Consider the following 16,066-nt stretch of genomic DNA (forward strand, 5'->3'; position numbering starts at 1 on the left):
GTGCCGGAAGAAAGGCATTCCTCAATCAAAATACCTCAAGAAAGGCTTTGTAGACACCAGTGAGAAGATCTTGGACACTTATGGAAAGACTCCTCAGCACCAGAAGAGGCATGCATTGTCAGATGAAGCAAATAAGGAAAGAAACAAGTTTATTTTTCAGCTTTCTGGAGAGCAATGGACGGTAAATATAATGGAAAATATGTTTTTAACTTTAAAGAGTTCGGGTAGCTTAGCACTGTAACTTTTAATCCCCCAAAACCTTTTTTTTTTTTTTTTTTTATCAATGCATATGAAACTGGTACTTTTTCACAATGTTAGAAGTGACAAAAGCATTTCCTATCTTACTCTGAACTAGTGGTTTAGTTTTCAAATATGCTTATTTTAAATTCTCTTGATACATGTAATTTAGCCCTCTCAAAAATTTTGGTATAAGCAATCATTTTGCAATAAGGTACCCTTCTCTGAAATTCCCCAAGGGAAGGAAAGAGATGAAAATAATATTCAGCTTTGTTGGTTGTTGATGTCTTCTACTGCTCAGAGATCTGTTTTCTTGTGCTAATGGTGTGATAATATTTTTCTCAAGTTCTGTTCAGATCAAAACTAATATTAACATCAATGCACAATGATCTTGCTGAAAAAAGCACTTTCTAACTGAATTTGTGTTTGATGTGAAATAACAGTTTGGAAGTAAGCTCTGAATTAATGCTGTTTTGAAATTCAGCAAAAGGTGGATTAGAGTTGGTCTGAATTTTTCTAGAGTTGTTAAAGCTTTGACTGAAATGTATTTTGAATGTACTTTATTAATGAGAAAGTGAAATTAGAATTTTGACTTTTGTGTAGTTTACAATTATGAAATATATTTTTGAGATTTTAATTACAAAAAAATGCAAGTTAAAAAGTCAATCGATAAAGTAGCTAAATTTTACTAAATCAATTCTTTTGATTGTCCTGAAATGTAGCTTTGTCCCAGATTTGATCTTGAATATGAATATGAACTCTTTTTCAGCTTTCTTTTTTTTCTAGCTTTTTTTTTTTAGTTCTTTTCTGAATAAACATAAAATAGATGAAATTTCTGGAAAACAGAAAACCCTGGTTCCCATCCAGCTCTAGTAAGGAGACTATTGTTTCAACTGATGCCGATCATTCATGTGGTAGGATTTGTTGCTGGAGAACTCATCTTTCAAGAACCTTGGATATTGAAAAGGATGTTAAAGCTGTGTTCTCTTATAATGCACACTTTCCTGTGTTGTAAACTTTGTAGATACATTAGGAAAAAAAAAAAGAGATATTACAGCTCCTTAGACACCGATATAGTAGCAACTGCAAATATTTTCATTGCATCAGGGAGCAGAGAGCTGCATAACTAAACTTTCTGTTGCTTATTCTCTTTTGCCAAACTCTTAACATTTTGCTTTGTCACCATAAACAAGGCTTTACATGAGGAGGTAAAATCAAACATACATAATTTGCTCTGTTTTCCAGACCATTTCGTTTCAATTTGACGTGCTGAAAGATCACAAGTAAGAGATATCAGTGTATTGTCACGTACATTATGCCACCTTGAGCAGTACAGTCCTAATCACTATGAGCTTTGATTCTGTCTTCATATCATATGTTCACTGTGGCCATATCACACAGCCACTATGCATCATTGTCCAACTCTAGGCTGGTTAAAGTGGGATTTCTATTTCAACAAGATACTGTGACATAGTTCAGGTGTCTGCAGACAAAGATAAAATCAAAGCTGCTTTATTTAGAGAAGACCAATGCTCCTTCAAAATCAAAGAACATTATCAGTCTCTAACAGCTGAAAATTATTTTAAAAATGTGAAAATCCACTTGACAATGTTCTGAAAGAAGTGTGTTTCCCCTTATTGCAGAAATTTTGTAAAAATTATGTCGGTTATACAAATCACACCACTTATTTTGCTTTTTAAAATCTCAACTGCTGCTTCTAAACCAAAGACAGAATCAGACATGACACTCTCTTCCCCTATTACTCTCTCACAAAAAAATGCACTTAGGCAAAATGAATTTGCAGACTATACAGCCAAAGCTGCACAGGCTGGCAATTTGCATAGGAAAAGATCTGTGGACATGTGACAGTTTTCTCAGAGAAGCCTGTATGTTATGTAGCTGGGACCTGTGGCATCAATTGTGGTTTAGTTTTTATGATGTGTTTTGCACACAAATACATCTATGAGTTGAAAGTTTGGAAGAGTAAACACTCAGACACTAGAAGTCAGAGCTGGGATTGCCTGAGCAGTTTTACAGGCACATGACCAGCTTGGTGTGCTGTTGGCTGGTGACTTATCATTGGCAGCAGCAACCAGCACAGCCCTGTGAAGTGTCCATTTGGGAATTACCTGCTGAATCCTCTATTTCATTTGCTTTTAGCTGATAAGTATTTCTATTATGTTTCCCCTTTCCTCTCATCAACGGAGCAGTAATATATCCTCTAGACAGTTGATAGCTAAATCTGAGTAGGTTGCTGGTATGGCTTACCAATTTAATTTTGAGAACTGGGCTCGTTTCTGGGCTGCACCAGTTCTCTTTCTGAATGATGTGAAGTTAAGTATCCCCCAGCATAGGGATCTTTCAAGATCAAAGCAAGTGATCCACATCCTTCCCATAGGTCTCAATGTAAGGGCTCTCACTGGAAACTTCAGCAGCAAATGAACTGTCCACAAATCAACTAATGGTGTTATTTGCAATGTTGCAGTCAATTAGAATGGTAGCTTGTGTTGGGCACTAATCAGTGCCCAGGCTGTCTAGATGGTAAAAATGTAGACATGTTACAAAGATGCTATTGTCTCATGCTCCATATCCATACAGCATAACAGTGAATCTGGCTCACTGATTCTACATTTTTGAGTACGAGGTAAAAAATGGGTTTTGTAAAACACTGCATCTTATACTGGGATAGATGGACAATTATTTTGAAAATCACCTGTATAGTGCTCTTTTGAAAATCATCTCGAATTTCCTTCTGAGAAGGGAGAAAATCAGAGTAGATCACACATTTTGAATTCCTAATAAGAATTCCTTCCTTCAGGACCCCTGTGCTCCTTTTTTCCCACCTCTGAAATGCCATTGAAATGATAATGTATTTTCATGTAATTATGTAATGTATTACATTGTATAATTGATACATTGATAATGTATTTTCATGTAATTTCATGTAATTACATGTAAAGTAATTACTTTAACGTATCTGAGGAAAGATAAAGCTCATACAATGAATATTAGGTTAGACAAATAGGCACAGAGTACTAGCTAAAGAGAGTAGGGCTTGTTTTTACAGTATATGAATTCTGAGTAATTGTATTCTCTTTATGCAGATCCATAATTCCTTGTGGATCGTTAATTCTTACTAGTTATCATTCACTTTTAGGCTAATTGTTTGAGACATGCAATTTGAGCCTCTAGACATCTCAAGTCACAACAGTTTTCTAACAGTGTGGTCACACTAACAATGGAAATCTTCTGAACTACAACGCTGTAAGTAGGATTAATATCAAGCTTTATGCTTGAAGAACATATATGCAGTGAGTCCCTCTGAGTCCTCCTGTAACTTGGGTACTGGTTTGGCCATGCCTGCCCGGGGTGCTTAGCTTCTGGCTGTGGACAGTGGTTGATAACTGCAGTGATGAGATAGTTTTACCTTTGACTGTCAGAGCTCCACCTGGAAGAGGCTGTGTGACAACATCCTTAAGGTTCAGTGGTCCTTGCCTCCTCTTTTACATACCAACCAAATATTTATGACTCAAGGATTTACATCCCTGTGTGGTGCCTTTCTGCCAGCTGGGAACAGTAACGGATTAATATTTGTATTTAGGAAATAAAAGATCTTATAATAACAAATGGGCTAGTCTCATAGTCTGATGTTGTGAATGAAATCAGGCAGGCTTTTCTCTTCTCTTTATAAAAAATGGGCAGAACCCAGTTGTATTGCCCCAGCAGTGAGTCTCCTAAACCCTTCTGTGTTTGCAAAACCCTTGGGACTTAACAGCATGAGAACGGTACACAGTACTTGTGTACTGTGCCACAAGTAATTTGAGGTTCCCAAGGTATGTTTCAGAAAAACTTTTTATTTATCTGAGAGTTTTCCAGGCAAACCCACCAAGAAAAGGAGCTGTATAAAGACTTTGGACTCTTGAATTTATATTTGAATCAGTTGCCTAGGAGAGAATGATGGAGAGTTGATGAAACACTTAATTGAGATCCTTTGTACATGTAAACATGTATCTACTGAATTAAATTAGTTCTTCAGAGAAATAGCACTGCTATTAGACCAGAATGAAAACTGTGGCAAAATAATGCCATGAATATTCATATGATTTTTTCAACGAGTTCACTTTAACTCTGTTTTTCCCCTCTGAGTGTTTACTTTCTGCTTCTAACTAATAAATGTTTACTCTCTAGTGGATCAGTGAATTTTAAATGGTTTTCAGAAAATATTCAGGAAAAAAAAAATTTGAATTTGTGATATCAATATTGGCAAAGGAAAGGTGATGATGTTCACTCAAATACAGAGCAGGACTGTTCTTGTCTGTGCTGCTTTACCTAAGCAGAGGATCTGGATGCATACGTACTTTAAACAACTTTAATGTCAAATGTGCACAACAAGTAAATGAATGAGCGATTGTAAAATTCTTTACTCGTAAATCGTGACCTTCTTGCAACCCGTTTCTTCACAGAAAAAGGCAGCAAATTAATTACTATATTTGTATTTGTTGTCCCAGTTTTATCATCTAACATGCTGTGTATTATCACAGAGAACAGAGAATTTCCATTTGTTATTCTCAACTGTTAGTGACAGTGATGTATTTATTTGCCACAAAGGGTCAAGTAGAATTGCTGCATTGAATGGACAGCGAAAATCTCTCTCATGCTTATTTAACTTCCAGAGATTTTTGTCCCCCCAAAATGATAAAATTCCTGACCCAGTCAGGTAACACAGGTGGCCCTGAGACATACTAGCTTTGCAACTAGCTCCGATACTTTCTCAAAGATGAGGGAGATTTGCAGCCAAGGTTTTGGTTTGGCCCATGACAGATAAAACTACAGAGCTGGAAAAGAAACAGAATTGAAACTTCTCAGAGCTTTGATCATGGTTTCATTTCAGGCTCATGTCTAGCAGGCAAATTCTCTCCTAATTAGTAAACAGCATAATCAGCAATGGTTGTAGGTTTGCTATTTATTTCCTTTTAATACCATTTTTTCCCTCCCAAAAATCAAAGCAGTTTGAGGTATTGTTTTGCTGTTAAAGGCAAAAGACCAGCTGTCCTCCAAGTGTCAGTCTTCGTGGAGCAATTTATCAGCAGGCTGCCAGCTTTAGCGTGGAAGCAGAAGATTACAAAAGAACACAAGGGAATCAAAGAGTAAAGCAACACCAAGCTTGTGCAAATTTCAGTTCCCATTCCTATCTAGTTTGTAAATGAAGTAAAATATCACATCAATTCATGTTTCAGCAACACAAATAAAAAGTTTTGTAAAATGGAGAATGCTAAAAAAACACATTATAGCAAAGTATTTGTAAACTTACATTTGCAAATTGTAAATATGATTATAAGATATAAAGAAATAATCTCAATAAAGAAAAGTAAGTCAGGGCAATTGGTAGAAGAACGGAACCTCCTTCCATTCTTTTGAAGTCATGTCTGAATTTATTTCAGTTGCTGCACAAGAATACCTTGGTGCTTTAAACTACCCTTAATACAGAAGTAAAGATTTAAAAAAAATCTTTTTCACATTATTAATAAATAATTTTTAAGATATTTTGGTTTAATTTTTCTAAAATTATGAAGGACTTTGATCTTAATCTGTGAAAGTGCTTTGTGTGCTGCACTGTTTTCAATGTGTCAGGGAGAAGTTTGTGGGATACCCCCTTCAGCCTGGGAGAACAGCAAGGCTGTTGGCTTCACAGGGACGAGCATTCCCTTTTGCTTCCTGCTGTATCTGCCGGTAAGGAGCTGGAGGTGGTATGTTGTGACAACAAGGTGTAAAAAACCAGTAGGTCAGGAGAAAGATGAAGGCAGACCTGGACTGTGGAGAAATAGAGTGGCAAATGGTATCTTTACCCAGACATTTTTTTCCCTCCAGTATGACTATTCTGCGTCTGCCTTCTCTGTGAATCAAGGTTCTTCCCTACAGTGGCATCTATGACACTGCAGCTAAATGCTATCCCCTATGTGCTTCATTTTCAATCCTGTACAGGTGGGAAAGACAGTACTAATTGACTTTGCAGTTGGTATTTATCCTTTTATTTTGCTGCAGAAAAATGTGCAATACTGAAGGTAGAGGAATGGAAACCCACTCCAGAAAATTGGAGAGATTTCTCCCTGAGGCGTTTCAGGCATTTGATTTTTCAACTGCCATAAACTGGCAAATATAGAAGATGGATCACAATGCAATATACACCTATTGGGAAAATGAAGCAAGAAATGAAATGATCCATATCAAATATGGAAGGGCAGGTAGCAAGGTAGAACTAAATATATAGGCTAAGTGTCTGCATGTATAAATTTGAAAAGAACTGAAATTAGTTCTTTTCAAGCTGTTCAACAACCAAAGAACAGCTTATGACCAACAGTCCAGTATAACTTTAATTACAATTAGATACTTTAATTTAGCTAAGAGTTAAGTAGCACTATTCCTAGTTCAGAAGTTCAGAATTAATAAAAAACAATTAAAATGCATCACTCTTGTTAATCTCTTGGGGGATCTATGAAATCTAGAACAAAAAAAAAAAAAAGAAAAAGAAAAAGGTGGGCAATGTCCTCTGTATAAAAACCAGTAATTTCTACTGTGTCGTATTCTTCATGCAGAGGAAACAAATTTGGAAGTTATAAAGGAATTAAGGGCTGACACTTCAGTGTCAGTTAGTGATAGCACCTCATCCAGATTATTTATTCCAGATGTTACTAATGCACAGTGATATAAAAGCCAGGACAGACTGGTAAATTATGTTCTGCTTTAGAAAGTGGGGTTTAAATGATCTGACCTTCAACTTTATGAATTAATTTTTGTCTGTTTCAAGTTCAAGGAATTTGATGACATAATTCAAAGAAAGATGTGTACATCTGAATTGAATACCAATTAACTGAAGCAATTTTGTAAGAATTAAATGCTTTAAAACTTTTAGTTTCAGTAACTGTTATACATTGGAGATTTTGGACAAATAGAATAGTCTGAAAATTACTCAGAAGCAAATTTATTTGCTGTGTATTTCTAACAATACTAGAATTCTTAAAGAAAAAGATTCCACATGACTAAAGCAAAAATTAGTTGCAATTGTGGACTGATTTAAAAATTGAGTATTTTTATTCTTCCTAAAGAAATTTAGTAAAAATTTTCAAACATTGCTGAAATAACTTAAGAGGTAAGTCACTTATTTGAAAAAAAACTTTCAAAACGTGATATGTGTGTATCCTATGTGAAATGTTTCTGTCTCTTGGACAGTGTTCCATCTTGGCAAACAAATTTTGAAACTTTGCAGGTATTAAGAAAGTCGTCACACTTTTTTTTTTTTTGTGGCAAACCCTATTTAGATATTCTCCATACACCCACTCTTCTGTTCTGTGTTGCATTTTACTACATCTTGATGTGTGAACTAAAGCACTGAAATATGTTTTTAAAAAATCCTCCAGCTGGAAAAAAGAGAGAATATGGGAGACACCAAACAGGTTGAGTGCTTCAGGTAGGTTTCAGTTTTAGAGCAAAATGACCGCATTAGCAGTTAAAAAATGAATATGTGGTGACAGACAGCTGCAATGCTCTTCAAAAGCAAACAGCTCCTATGAGGGCTTGGCAAGCTGCTGTTCTACGTCAAGATAATTAAGGCAAAGTGTTGAGGTTTGGCTGTGGAATTTTTTCCCCCTGTGTTTAGAAACAAGGTAGAACAAAATTCTAACTTGATGCTTTCTATTTACCTGTTCTTATTTCATTTACAGGAATTCCCAGATTCTCTAAAAGAACAGCTCTATCTGAAAGAATGGCACGTGTACAGTACGTTGATACAAACCATTCCAGCCTACATTGCATTATTTCAAGATCTGAGAGTACTGGAGTTGTCAAAAAATCAAATCAACCATCTCCCAGTGGAAATTGGTAAGTTCATTCAAGATATTCAGCTATTATTCATACTTATGCCATTTAACTATTTTGCAGGCAAATGAGCATCCATGGATATTCTTACTCATTTGCTGATAACTGTCTTCTTGCTTGTTTCCAGTGAACAGTCCCCTCTAAATTTTTACAGCTCTCTTGCTGTAATTATACTTGCCGAATTGTATGCAATACCATGTGCGTAGTATGGCTCAAACATGGGAAAAAAACTGACACATTTTTGTTATCTAACTCTAAGGCAGTTTTTGCTTGTATTCAAGTAGACGGAGAGTTTTTCCTGAGAACAGGTGGTGTTTTATGTTCCTTACAAGTTAAGAAAAATAGAAGTATTGGAGAATTGTAAACCTCAAACAAGATGAATTGAAACATATGATTGCGGTAAAAAGAAATAAAAAATATAATGTTCCATAAAATCCGTCTTTTGAATTTTATGAGTTCAGTAATGATCCCCATTTAATAAAGTGGTATATCCAACATGACAACAGGGTTTTTAGAGAAACAAATTCTTAACGTTTACATACTTTGGCCTTTGCTGTTTTAATAACAAGAATTTTGCTACATAATAACAAGAATTTCAGTGTTTGGCTCTCCTGTGTTTTCTGATCTTACAATATAAAAAGCTTGTTTGAAAGACTGTAATGATTTGAGAGGGATTTACTGCTCTTACAAAGAAGAGTGTTGCTGTAACTGGTGGTATCTTTGAGAACTGAAGAAGGTGGGTCTATGAGGCCCCTGTAGTCCAGTCCATGCACCCAGGTGTACTAATACCTCAGCCTTTATTTTTGAATGCAGTAGTCCTAAGCTTTCCCCATGACTGGTATTCCTCATATACACTAAGAACTAACAACTTCTAAAAAAAAGATAAAGACTAAACCCTCCACCTCCATAGTTATCATAGATTTAACTAAGAAAAACAGGAAGAGTAGAAAGCATCCTGAAACACAGAAATCAGTGCTAGACTTTTCTACTCTTTTCTATTCTTTTTCTACTCTATTAGTAGAGTAACACTAATGTTTTTGATTTATTTACTAACATTATATTTTACACAAAAAATTTTCCACTGACATCAGGATATATTTTATAATTTCAACCTGGCAGCTAAATACACTAACAAATCACAAACAGGACACAAGCAGGAGATAATGGACATAAAATAAACACTAACTGTTTTGTCAGCACTTTGACCATGGAACTTAGATAGGTCAGTGAGTTTAATGGACAAACACCTTCTACCAGGTGGTGTGCAAGAAAGGGGAAAGGACATAGTTGCCTTCCAGAGGCTACCCTAAAACATTAAACATAAGGTTTTAAGAGGTCAACAATCCAGGCAGGTAAAGGCTAAGGAAGTTTTTTCTTTCTTCTTGTAATATTGTGCACCATTAATGAAAATGATTCCCAAGAAAAAGTGATTATGAATGTTAATAACGTCTGTTTCCAGAATAAAGGCATAAAACCAGATCATTCCAGCATAACCAATTCTCTGTAGAGGGTTTTGTAGAGGCCATATCAGACCTTTTTTGGGAAACAAAGAAGAAAGTGTCAAATGTTTCTAGTAGCAATCACTGTTCTTTCAATTGTGTTAAAATGACGTGATTTCTGCTCATCAGTAGCTTTCATGTTATTCCCATTTATTCACTCTCCCTCTAATATGCTCATCCTTCCCTATACCCAAGGCTTTGCTTTCTTCCTTTCAATGATTTTGTTGCTGCTTTTTTATGTAAATGTTTGACTGGAAGGGCCAGTGAATATTAGAAAACTGTTTGCTGTACGTCCTGCCTCAGACACAAAGTTATAGCACTCACTGTCCTCCTCTTAACAGTGAACTCTTGTTCAGAAATTTGTTTTTCAAGATTTCATTAAACGAGAGCTGGCATGACTGTACTAAATATTCATCTGGAGAAACCTGGATTTGAACCTTCCTCTTGAGACACTGCATAACCAAATTAACAAATTTGGTTAGCTGTAGATGCTATTTATACAATAGTTCTACATCACAGCAGTAATTCTAGCCTATCCAGGCAAAGACACACCGATGTATTTTAAAATACATTCACCAATGTAATTTAAAAAGAAATAATACAAAAGAGCCATTCCAGGACTGTGCAACTGAACTGTTCAGCACTTTTTTGCCAAAACTGCCTAATGATTTTCAGTCTTAGTGCATGTCCTGTGTAGATAGACCACCTATTAGTAAAGCAATGGAGCTGCCATTGTTGTTATGGCATAAATTACAGAGAAGTTTTTACCTCAATTTATATAATGCTCTCTTTGTTGACATGTAAGGTGGTGTGTTTGCAAATGGCTATGTTTTTATTTCATGTACTACGTATGCATACAGACATAGACACCAGTATGTATTGGAAATGTTTGTTATTTTAATAAGACATTATTATGAAAGGTCTTGGATATTTGAAGTTTTTGGATGCTGCTTCAAAATGAAACCTTTCATACTTTAGTCATCTAGCTGCTAAATTATCACAGGGAAAACAATTGATGTGGATTTGGTTTGGGAGCTTTATCTAAGAAAAGAGTGAGACTGGGTGCTAAATCAGAAGGTAAGGTCTCTGGAAAGGTTAAGTGCTAAGGTATTCATCATTTTGTGTTCTGTTTACAAAACAGCAGCAAGTAGGTAAATATCACAGCTAAAACATACTTGAGGGTAATGACAGATGGTTGAAGTTGGCAGTGACACGCATGCTGTTGAGTCTTTAATCTTCAGACAGAATTGAAGCCAGATTTAGACCAACAAATCATCCAGCAGAAGTTAAACTGGTGTGCCATGTTCGGACTACTTTTGATTCTCACAAGGAGGCTTTAAAGGTGTGAGAGAACAGGAGATGATAAGAATGTTTTCAGTGAAAAGAAGTATTGCTGCAGTAGCAGTCTCTGGACTAAAATATCTGCAGGAACTGAAGTTCATGTTCCTGTTTTACCTGATTTAGAAGGGAATGCTTTACTCTGAATCAGAGAGAAGACAGACTTGAATTCATTCTTAGATATTTCAAATCACGCTTTTAGCTGTAATCCCCTATGCACTTGAGCAGATCAAATTTGCATCAGAAGACAGATGAGAATATTTTTGATTTGATTCTTTTTGTAGAATAGAAAATATTTTCATGGGAAGCAAGTAAACAAAAAAGGAGAAAACTGAAAAATAGAGTTGTTGTTTGTCTCAATGTTGTCAGGTCTGGTTTTCCCAGGAATAACAGAAAAAATCATGAGCAGGGTGTAGTCGGGGCATTTTCTTTGGCAATGGCTTCTGGGTGAGTTTGCAGTTCTGGCTCTGACTGCATGGCTGCAGTGCAGTTGCTCTATATCAGTTAGTGCTAGTACATTAGTAATTGCTATAATTGAAAATATCCAATAGAATATATTCCCATATTCACATAGGAAGTAGTGAACTGCATTTTCATGTGATCCCAAAGCTTTTGTGCTGGGATGGGATAGTGAGGTTATATCAGGGTTTTTTGTCTCACAAATTATTCATGAAACATCTCAAAGAGCTGTTAATAAAAATCTTTGTACCTCATTATGTTCTCTCACATTTTTGACATGCCAAATATTTAAGAGGAGAAATAACTGTGCTTTTGGGACATATTTTAATAAGAAATCACAGGGATTTTTTGGTCTTGTACCTACCTCACAGTATAAAATTTCATTTGTGCATAACATTAATCCAATTTCCTAGAACTCAGAGGGGAAAACTGTAAGTAATACAGTTTTAAATGACTTTGAGATACCTAAAATAGCTTTTTCTATTAATAAGATTCCCAGTGTGCTGATGTGTGAGTTTCCAAGAAGAAAATATTGTCAGTTTAAATGCAGCCTAGTTCTGAGGAGTTGCAGACTTATCTCTTACCCTTCCCATTTATTCAGTATTGGATATTATCAGTCCAACAGCTCAGTCTTGTGTACAGCTGAGGAAAATTTTGTTTATATTCCCCATTTGAAGGGGAAGTATTAAACACCTCTGCTGCAAGCTGATTGTTTTTAGGAGGATGCCAGTTGCTTTAAGGCTAGCTGCTCAAATGATCGCTTGCTCATACTGGAACAGCTGGTGAACTCCTCAACATTTAACCCTTGGTTAATGCATCACAAAAGTGTACTTTTCATTGGACCAACTAGAGAGGAAAGAATCTTTTTTATTCATCTGCTTAAGCTATCAAAAATGGGAATATTATACTAAAATGTAATACAAACATACTGCTCTAACAAATTTCAATATCATTGGATCTCGCAAAGGCCAGTACTTTATTAAGCTGAATTTCTTGAAAGGATTTTAAATAGTGCCATTGGGTACTGAGTTCAGTGTAAACACTGCCATGGAAACTACTCATTACATAAATTATTTTTGCCAAAAGATTCCTATCTATTAAGTTTGTCATATTGCTTTATGTAACTACATTATATATAACAATGCTCTACACAGAGCAGATTGATATTAGCAAACTCTGTGATTTATTTCGCAGTCTTCACTTGGGTCACAGTGAGAATGTTGGAGGTTGTGCACACCATTCTGGTTATGATGGAAAAGTTTTATCCAAGAAGAAGCTTTTTCAGTTTCCAAGGTGATCAAAATGTATTGTTCTACCCTTCCCAAACAGTTTACTCCATGTTTATTTCTGATGCTCAGAACGTGTTTTCCAGCCTGGAGACTGAGTTTATACTCTACTTTGCCCTTGGGAGATATAACTTTTTCTGGGGATCCCCAGGGAGATCATAGTCCATGTTTCAGCTTATTTGCTCACATGGAAAAAGGAAGTCACATACCTTTCTGTAGAATTTCTGATCTACAAAATATCTTCAGTTCAGCTCATTGCATTTTTGTTTTCACTAATTTCCTTTTTAGGTCTTTCAGTAGACCGTCACCCTACATATTTTTCCCCGAAGGTATCTTTCTCTACCATTCAGCCCACAAGAATTTCCTCATGTTTTTCTACCTCTATTTTGCTACAAGAAAACCTTTTTTTCCCCCTTACATTTTACTAATACTTTTCTGACCACAGACTGAGATCCCAAACTTTGTCCTTTTTATTTTTTGTTTGTAGTAGTCACTTGTAATTTCTCTCAGCATGTTTAAATTTTTTCCGTTGAACACATGAACGTTGAATAAAGAATGAAATTTTACTAGTCTGCAACTCCTCATAACTAAGCTGCATTTAAACCGACAATATTTTCTTCTTAGAAACTCACAAAATCTGTTACTGTGCTACAGCTTTAAAAGGCCCTAGTGGCTAAGGGTTTTGCAACTTTGTTATGCAAAAACAGTTCAAGAACTTTTCACCCCTCCCTTGCTTGGATGCTTTTGAGCAGAAGTTAAAAAAAAAAAAAAGGATGTTTTAACTGTTACCTGTAAGCTTGAACATCGATATCTCCTTTCAGATAAATCAAAGGCAATGTCACTGATTCAGCAGAGAAGACTGGAAATAGGAGACTGTTTGTCCTGGCCTATAGGAAGCTGCTATCAGATCATTGCAGAACAATGCAAAAACTTGTGTTGTGTTTTACTCCAGTTTATACAAGTGGATCCGCATTTGCATTGAATGGGATCCTTAGATAATAAGATCTCTCTGTAACCTCATCTGTATTTTGTCTCCAACACCTTGTTAGGAGCACTAATGTACGCTTGTCTAAAAGGTGAAGTTGAATTACCATTACTGTTATGCTGCATTGCCCATCAGAAATTATAGACTTTAATTACTGGTTTAATTTTTTAAAATAATGAATTAAAAATTTAAACTGGGAATAAACGATATCTTAGACAACAACCATGACATTGCAGCTCCCACTTAAAAATAAAATATTCTTAATTGTGAAACTGCCAGGGAAGCCATGGAATTCATTACTGCTTTTACTGCTTCTCCTTGGAAAACACAGAGATGTTAGCTGTTTAATTCCCTAATTTGCATTTTTTATAGAACTGAAAATTCAGTGCCATTAAGCATCGTTAACAACAGTGGTGTAGCAACGACGATTTTATTGTTACCACTTTGAATTGAGAAGTTGTGCTTGAGTATTATTTGAATGTATAGGTGGCAGGTGTGGTGGTCAAATCCTGCTCTACATTTGTGCAGCTGTGAAGGGGGTGTCATCTCCTCTGTCCCTCCTAAGGCTGCCTCAATAGCTGTATTGCATGCTCATTAAGCTTGGTGGTGGCTGGGTACCATACCTAAGAGAGTGGAGAACTTCTGCACTAAGAAGGTATAAATAAGCCCCTAAATACAGATTACAGTGTAGTGAAAGTCGTTCATACTGCCTTACCACCCTCCTCATCCCCCCACAGTCCCCCAGTTGTTACTGCAATAAACTCCAAATGTGGGTGAGAATGGCTGCAATCTTACGGACAATGCCTATGGCGTCTGATGGTTATTTAGGGATTCATTGCCCCCCAATTTTATACTCCTTCAGCCAAGGTACCTGGATTTGAGAATCTTGAATGGTCATGAATGTTGTCTTATAGTCATATATTTGTGCTCTTTCTCTGACAAAAATAGCTTAGCAGCCTTGTTTAACAGGTCTAGGGGAAAAAGAAAGTGACAGTCTTACTCCGTTTGTCTGAGAAAAGAAAAGATCTCAGTCTGTAACCTGGATTACCATTCAGGCAACTCACATAACTTAATTCTATCCCTGCTTAAATTGTTGCTCGTAAAAATTTTAAACAGTTTTTTAGAGGAAAGAGTAATTAGGCATGTGGAGCTGAATGGAAACTAGGTTGAAATTAAAAATTTATAAAGGAAAAGTAAGTTGTGCCCAACTCATTTGGTTTCTGTCTTTCTTTTGAGAAGATGATTGAGCTTTAAGCAGTAGATCTTGTCTATCTGGCATCCCACAAAGTATGTGATACAGTGAACTATGGAAAATGAATGTCTGAATCTAAGAAAATGGACTTCGATGCAACAATTGTAAAAATGAGTAAAAGACTTGCTAAAGCAGAAGCGACAAGGCACTCATTTGGAAAGAGAAGCTATCGGTCAGGAGAAAGTTGGAGTTTCTCAAGGATCAGCCTTGAGTTTATTTCTGAATTCTTTAGAGGAACTGGGCTACTGAAATTTTTGCTGGCACAGTTTGGGTGTTATTGTCACTGCACAAACAGGAGGAAATACGAAAAGCTGGACGAGCAGGTGGGCTTCCAAAAAAGTAGAGAGATTGGATTCATGATTTCAGAGTTCAAGGTCATGTACTAGGGAGCTAATTGTGCAGCAAGTCATGAGTTCATTAAATGCAAATAATTGAAGAAACGAAATTCCTAATCCAACAGTCACAGAAGCACAATCCAGTATGATACATACATAAAGTTGTGGTCACCCAGATTCAAGAAAATTTATTTCAGATGTGAACAGATGCAAAAGAAGTCTATTAGGACCATTTGAGGAGGGGAATTTTTATTTTGTGAGAGGAGATTAGAAGAATTGCCTTATTCAGGCTAGTAAAATAAATTCTGATATGTCTGCTACCTATGAAAACATTAGAGAAGCAAACACCAGGGAAGGAAAAGAGCTATTTAAAGATAAAATGGGCAAAAGAATTAATGGTTATAAAACTTCTACAAACAAATTCAGACTGGCAATGTGAAGACCATTCCAAATCATGAAAAGGATGAAACTCTGTAACTTTGTTTTTCCATAAAAGCAATGGATTTAAAAAAACCAAACTACTCTTAAGATGGAATGTGATAAATTAAAAAAATGGGGCTATGTGAAGTGGTGGGGTAAGGGTTTTATCCAGGAGGTCTTGGCGAGTCCTATGTATGCCTTATGGTCCTAGAGGGAGGGTTAATGCTTGACTACTGCTCAGCTGTCAGGTGGCATAACTTAATCAACTGGTGAGCCCAGAGGTGAAAAAATAGCCATTACAGAATTGGAAGAGATTGCTCCCCACAGGCAGATCTCGGTGAACTGTATTCCACTCATCTGTGTTGTCCTGAGTTTGTTATCAG

The 16,066-nt window shown here is 36.1% G+C and overlaps 1 protein-coding gene across 1 annotated transcript in view; it reads left to right on the forward strand.

Annotated features, from left to right (window-relative positions):
- LRRC2 (leucine rich repeat containing 2) overlaps positions 1–16,066 on the forward strand; it is a gene marked incomplete at its 5' end in the record, with an annotated part of 54,432 nt that overhangs the window by 9,306 nt on the left and 29,060 nt on the right. Inside the window, 2 exons of the mRNA XM_009585944.1 lie at positions 2–181; positions 7,956–8,112. Coding sequence (XP_009584239.1) covers positions 2–181; positions 7,956–8,112 — 337 coding nt within the window. The remainder of the gene's footprint in view (position 1; positions 182–7,955; positions 8,113–16,066) is intronic.

The sequence above is a fragment of the Fulmarus glacialis genome, unplaced genomic scaffold (genome assembly GCF_000690835.1).
Source record: "Fulmarus glacialis isolate BGI_N327 unplaced genomic scaffold, ASM69083v1 scaffold8219, whole genome shotgun sequence".
Lineage (NCBI taxonomy): Eukaryota > Metazoa > Chordata > Aves > Procellariiformes > Procellariidae > Fulmarus > Fulmarus glacialis.